Below are 5,790 nucleotides of genomic sequence, written 5' to 3'. Positions count from 1 at the left end.
ATATCCAGAATATAACTTCTTCATAAAGTTTTTTGTTTGTTTGTTTGTTAGTTTTTGTTGTTTAAAGTCATGATGTTTCACACTCCGATACAGAAGGTGGCGGCATGCACTTTCAACGTTGGTTTTTATTCCGCCAGTAAAACCGAAGAAGAAGAAGAAGAAGAAGAAGAAGAAGAAGAAGAAGAAGAATGGACGCAGAAAAGGGAGGATGGGGAGGGGGAGGAGGAGGAGGAGGAGAAGGAGGAGATTTAAAGCGCAGTCCTGCGCAGCATTAGCGCTCTTGAACACTCCCCTCTGTCGCAGACGAGACGTCATCGATGTTGGCGGTATTTTGAAACGGAAGTGTTTGTTGTTGTCTGCTCAGTGAAGGAAAACTAGTGAAATTTACTCACTATGGTAAGACTACGAGTCCTTTGGCTCATCTCTGTTGTCCAGATACTTACATTATAACTCACTGCGCCATGTTATCGCGTTTATTACCGAGAATCCAGGCGCTGCTACGTAAATGAATATCAGTTCAACCATCATTTCACCATCACGAGCTACAACCAGTAACGTTAACTTATTCAAAACACAATCGTTTCTGTGTTGTCATGTTCAGGCTGAGGTGAAGGCGAGTGACCAGGCAGTAGCAGAGTTGTCAGAGGCTGCTCAGACTGAGCTGATGAACCTGTGTGAGGAGCAGTTTGTTCAGCTGGAAAAGGTAAACTCATGATCCACGCTGCCCTTTGACTTGAACAGACTCTGGATGTGCAGGAATAATGTTACAGACTGCTGACTGGGTTTCTCTGTGCTGCAGCTTCAGAATGAGATTATACTGAGTGAACCAGATTTCTGTGAGAATCCACAAGAACAGGTGAGATTCATTCATACCTACGTCATTGTTGTATTTATGTCAAGTTGCTGCTGTAACACTGTATTTTCTCCTGTATGTCTTACTAAAGTTATCTATCTATCTATCTATCTATCTATCGTTTTCTATCGTTTTCTATCGTCATTCATTCAAACTTTTATTTTGAAAGCCTTGAAAATCATTACATTAGTGGGTAATGTCTGGTTTTTATTTGTGGCATTTACTAAATGCTGCTCAGAATAGTTTCACCAAACCAACATAACAAAGGAATATTAATGACAGTTTCAGTTATCTTTTCTGTTGCTTTTCTGTCACTTGAATTTTGATTTCATGTGCATTAGGAACTTTACAGTCATCTATAAGAATGAAATCCCACTGAGAATCATTTACAGGCGTTTGTTTTTCTACAAAATGTGGCATTATGTGGTTTAAATGGGGTATTAATTACTTCATTGTCTGATATCATAAATGTGGTGCGGTTCTTTCTTCTGTTTGTTGAGAATATTAATCTCTGTAGTCAGTAAACAGGCTGATCGCAACAGAAGCTGAACTGAAGCAGTGGCTGACAGTGGAGCCTAAATGTAAGTTTCCCCATTAACAATACAACACCGATAAATATGAAATAAATATGACTGTTTACAGCTGAATTATGATTTTCATAAATCGACACTAATCACCTGATTTTTTTGCTGGTGCCTTAAACATCCCTGATTATATGTAATTGTGATTCCACACAAATTCAAATCAAATTCACATTGTATATTTGCTGCATGTAACTTGAGATTATATCATTTTCACTTTATGTATTTATTTATTTTGCTCTTTGCAGTGCTAGCGGCAAATTCTGAAGTTTTACTTCAAGCTGGGAACGAGGAGGTACGTCTCTGTGTGAAATGCAACACTGAAGAATGTGTTTTCCTAAAGTGTCAAATTAAATGCATCGCTCCAGTCGTGTAATCCATTCTTCCCTCTTTGTTTTCCACAGATGCTCAAGCTGTGCTCTGAACTTGAGATGGTTGTTTCTTGCTATGAAGCCAAGAGAGCCAAACTGAGAGAAACTAAAGAACTGTATGTAACCTTTTAGTTTGAGTGGAGGTTTTCCATAACTTCCTACCGATGCTTTTCAGAGGTGAACGGAGGAGACGTTTCATCAGTTTCATGTCGATGTTTTTCAGTGAACAGAAGTGGCTAGAGGAGAAGAAACAGGTGCTGGCAGCTGTCAATGACCACCTGGAACGACTTCAAATGGAAAAGGAGAATTTATCAGAGCAAACGTAAGTGTGACGGCAAAGACACACTGAACCAGAGGAGTTTAAGAAGTGTATCTCCACTGGAGGGCAGCAATGCATCTTAAGAGAAACTTGGAAAAATAATGCAGTTCTGCTTAAATGAATAAATGTGAATATACTCAAATTAAACATTTGAAACTCATAAAAACAATGACAAATGACATATGTTGGAAGAATTCTCAAAATTCTGAATATTGCACTAAACGTTTGTGTGTTTGTTGACATTTCACAGTATATTACAGGACACCAAGGTGAAAATCCAGAAAATGAAGGTCTACCAGGAGAGGCTGATGGAGTGTCTGGCAGACATCCTGGAGAAACACATTCCTGTTCCTAAGAATGATTTCAGTGCAAACAAGAAGAAGAAGGTGCAGTGACCCGATTTGTGTTTGATGGTCGTCTGTGCTTTTGCAGCCTGTTTTACAGGCCAAATCTGTGTCATTATTACTCTGTAGCTGTACTGTAGCTTAACATCTGTTGGTTTTATTTACAGAACATTCCCCAGGAGTTGAATGAAGACTTGATTTCACTCCATGAAATTCTGGAGGTGGGTTTTGATGCACCACATAATCAGCTTTGTATGTCAAATTCATTTTCCTTTAAGTGAAAGCAGTCTTTACTTAGCTTTGTTAAGCCAAGCGGTCTGCCACTAAGGTCTTGTTTTGATGAGGGATTTTTTTATTTATTTCTTTTCTTTTTTTAAAAATCTGTAGGTTTTTCAAAAATCAGCTTCCACCTCCTTATACTTTAAATATGTTTGTTATTCTGTCAGGATAAGAATGAATGCAAAATGCTCAGTTTACCCAAATAACAGAAAAATCCACTCACATCTGGTGGATCCTTAATTAGGCAGCTTGTTTAAATTACATTTAAGTTTTGTGATATTAGTTGTTGAGACACAACAGTACAATTGGGGAAAAAAATGTTTTGTTCATTGTGTTCAAAGCATCAAAAGTGACATTTGAAAAACTCACCAGCAATGTGTTTTATTCCATGAACAGCGTCCTTGCAACTTGGGACAAATCATTGATTTTACTACAGTCAGTGATAGTGATAGATACCTTTGGTTATTGACCTCTGTCAACAAACAGCAGGAATTGCAACAGTGTTTATGGAGCTCATATCTTGATAAGTTTGCTTCTACTAGTTTTCTTCTTTTTTTTTTTGCAAAGCTGATTTGAAAAAACATTTAATGGTTCAGTTTTCTTGGGTAAATTGTCTTGATTTACAACATAATCTTAATAATAACAACTTAAAAACAGTAAGATGAAAACCTTTTGAGATAGTGTTAAAACATTTGTTGACTATACTTCACACAGCAGTGCTTGATGGTAGTGACTGTGTTATGTTCTTTGAAGGATGCAGGTCTTGATACAGCCTTTTTCACTGCAGTCATATTGAAATATAGCAGGAAAAGCACAGCTGTAATTAATAAAATTAATAACAGCTGCGTATCTTTTATGTCAGCCGTTTCCAGAAGCCCTTGGTATTCTGTATGCTGGTTTACTGGTACCAGAGCATCGTTAATGTGAATTAGTTAATTAATTGTGGTGAAGGAAAAGCTCCCATCTGTGTTTTGTTATTAGTTATTGCAGTGGTGACGGTAATATAAACAAAAGCTATACTGTAACTGTTTGTATTTTCTATATAAATATGTAGTAATTAGTTATAATCCCATCCCTAACATCCCCTTAGAGTACAGAAGTAAATACACAGTCACAATTTGCTTCAAGGTGTCAAGATTTGCATTAGTCAGCAACTCATTTTGTAATATGTATATAAAAGTTCTTAAACACAGATCTAATGTCCTGGTGGCCATGGCACATACCACGTACACATAAACATCCTGTATTTAAGGATAAATTCACAGTTTTTCAAGTCTGTCTTAAAACAGCAGTCAATTGCCCAGATGAACATTAAAACATGTTTTCTTGCCATAATCATCCCTCCTCTTCATACTGACCATTAGAAGATCCGTTCATAATGCATTTACAATATGAGTGATGGGGGACAAAATCCACAAGCCTCCTTCTGTACAAAAATGTATTTAGAAGTTTATCTGAAGCTAATATGAAGTTTCAGCATCCAAATGAGTCAAATCAAGTAGATATCTGTCAAGTCCCTCTTTTTGTTACTATACTTCCACCGCAGCTCAACAGGGAAACACTGTCTGAGGAAACACAAAGAGGGAATTTGATGCTAAAAAGACTGTAAATGTGGCAGATATCCACTTGATATGACTAACTCAGACTGCTGAAGCCTCATATAAGCTTCAGATCAACTTTTCAATGTATTTTTGCACAAAATGACTGTGTGGAGACACTGTGGATTTTGGCCCCCATCACTTACACTGAAAGCACATTTGAAGGGAATCTTTTAACAGCCAGTATGAACAGGAGGGATGATTACAGTGAGGAAAACCTCTCTCAGTGTTTATATGGACACCTGACTGTTGTTTTAAGACACACCTGAAAAATTGCTCACCTATCCTTTAAATGTGGCACAGCACTTTTGTCACATTTTATCTATTTCCTTTGCTTTCCAGTGTGTATTGTCAGATAAAGGAAAAATACAACTCAAAATCTATTGAATGGTCCCTGTGTAAATGTAGGCCATCTCTCTGTATACCTGATGACTATATCATCTTTCCCCATTACTACCTTAACCCTCGTCTCCCGCTGTCTTCTGTGCCCCGTAGCTGCTGATGAACAAGGCCCTGGAAACACCACATGACCCCTACGTGACAATAGACTCCACCTTCTGGCCACCGTACATAGAGATGCTGCTCCGCTACTGTATTGCAGTGAGGCACCAAGAGGATAACTTCAAGATCCGCCTGGAAGACTTTTGCTGAGGCAGTGGTGTAATAAGCATCTCAAGCACCACTTATCTGCCTGTATTTCTAATTAGAGAGTGTCTGCTCATTGGCAGCGTTTCTACAACAATTAGCTGTTTTACCAGCTACGTTAAACTGGCCTTAAAAATTCAGTTTCATTTAAAAGAATTTCATTAAGTTGACTCTCTGAAACAGTCAGATACCCCATTACGAGATGTACTGTAAATATGTAGATTTTGTTCATTTGTATGTTCCTAATGTTCATTAAACTCCGTAACTGCATTTGTTGTGATGTGATATTGTGTTCAGAGGCAAAAGCTCAAAATTCGGATCATCGATGATCTTCTCGTAATGCTGTAGGTGACCAGGAGGCATCTTTCACCGTCTAAATTATCTATAGGAGATGATGGATGAACTTTTTACTCACATACCTATTTTATGTTTTTTACATTGGCCTCTCATCAGGTTTAGGATTCATTTTAAGGTTCTTGTTTTCATGTATATAGCCCTGCATGGACAGGCATCTGAGTACATTTGTGACCTTTTCTATCCCTATATCGCCAGTAGGTCACTGAGGTCTTCTGACCAGGGCCTACTGGCTGTCCCTCACTCTTGACTGAAAACAAAAGGTACAAGTTGTTTTGTATACAGGCAGGACCAAAATAAATATACCAGTGTTTCTCTGAGCTCCCCATAAAACGTACAACTTACGTGACTGACTTGCATCTAACAGTGTAGGGTGATTGCCATTTCTCTTAAAGGCTTTAAAAAGCTAAATAATACCCGAGGGGACAGCATCAAAGATGACTGAG

The 5,790-nt window shown here is 38.1% G+C and overlaps 1 protein-coding gene across 1 annotated transcript; it reads left to right on the top strand.

The window, feature by feature from the left end:
- Positions 1-244: 244 nt before the first annotated feature.
- cenpk (centromere protein K) lies at positions 245-5,260 on the top strand. Its single transcript, XM_067583915.1, has 10 exons — positions 245-396; positions 602-703; positions 800-856; positions 1,371-1,434; positions 1,683-1,729; positions 1,839-1,921; positions 2,029-2,127; positions 2,375-2,510; positions 2,636-2,689; positions 4,841-5,260. The coding sequence occupies exons 1-10, from the start codon at positions 394-396 to the stop codon at positions 4,994-4,996; spliced, it is 801 nt and encodes a 266-aa protein (XP_067440016.1). The 5' UTR covers positions 245-393; the 3' UTR covers positions 4,997-5,260.
- The last annotated feature ends 530 nt before the right edge of the window (positions 5,261-5,790 follow it).

The sequence above is a fragment of the Thunnus thynnus genome, chromosome 3 (genome assembly GCF_963924715.1).
Source record: "Thunnus thynnus chromosome 3, fThuThy2.1, whole genome shotgun sequence".
NCBI classification, from domain to species: domain Eukaryota; kingdom Metazoa; phylum Chordata; class Actinopteri; order Scombriformes; family Scombridae; genus Thunnus; species Thunnus thynnus.
Note: the sequence above shows the minus strand (reverse complement) of the source record. Positions and strands in the feature narration are given on the sequence as shown.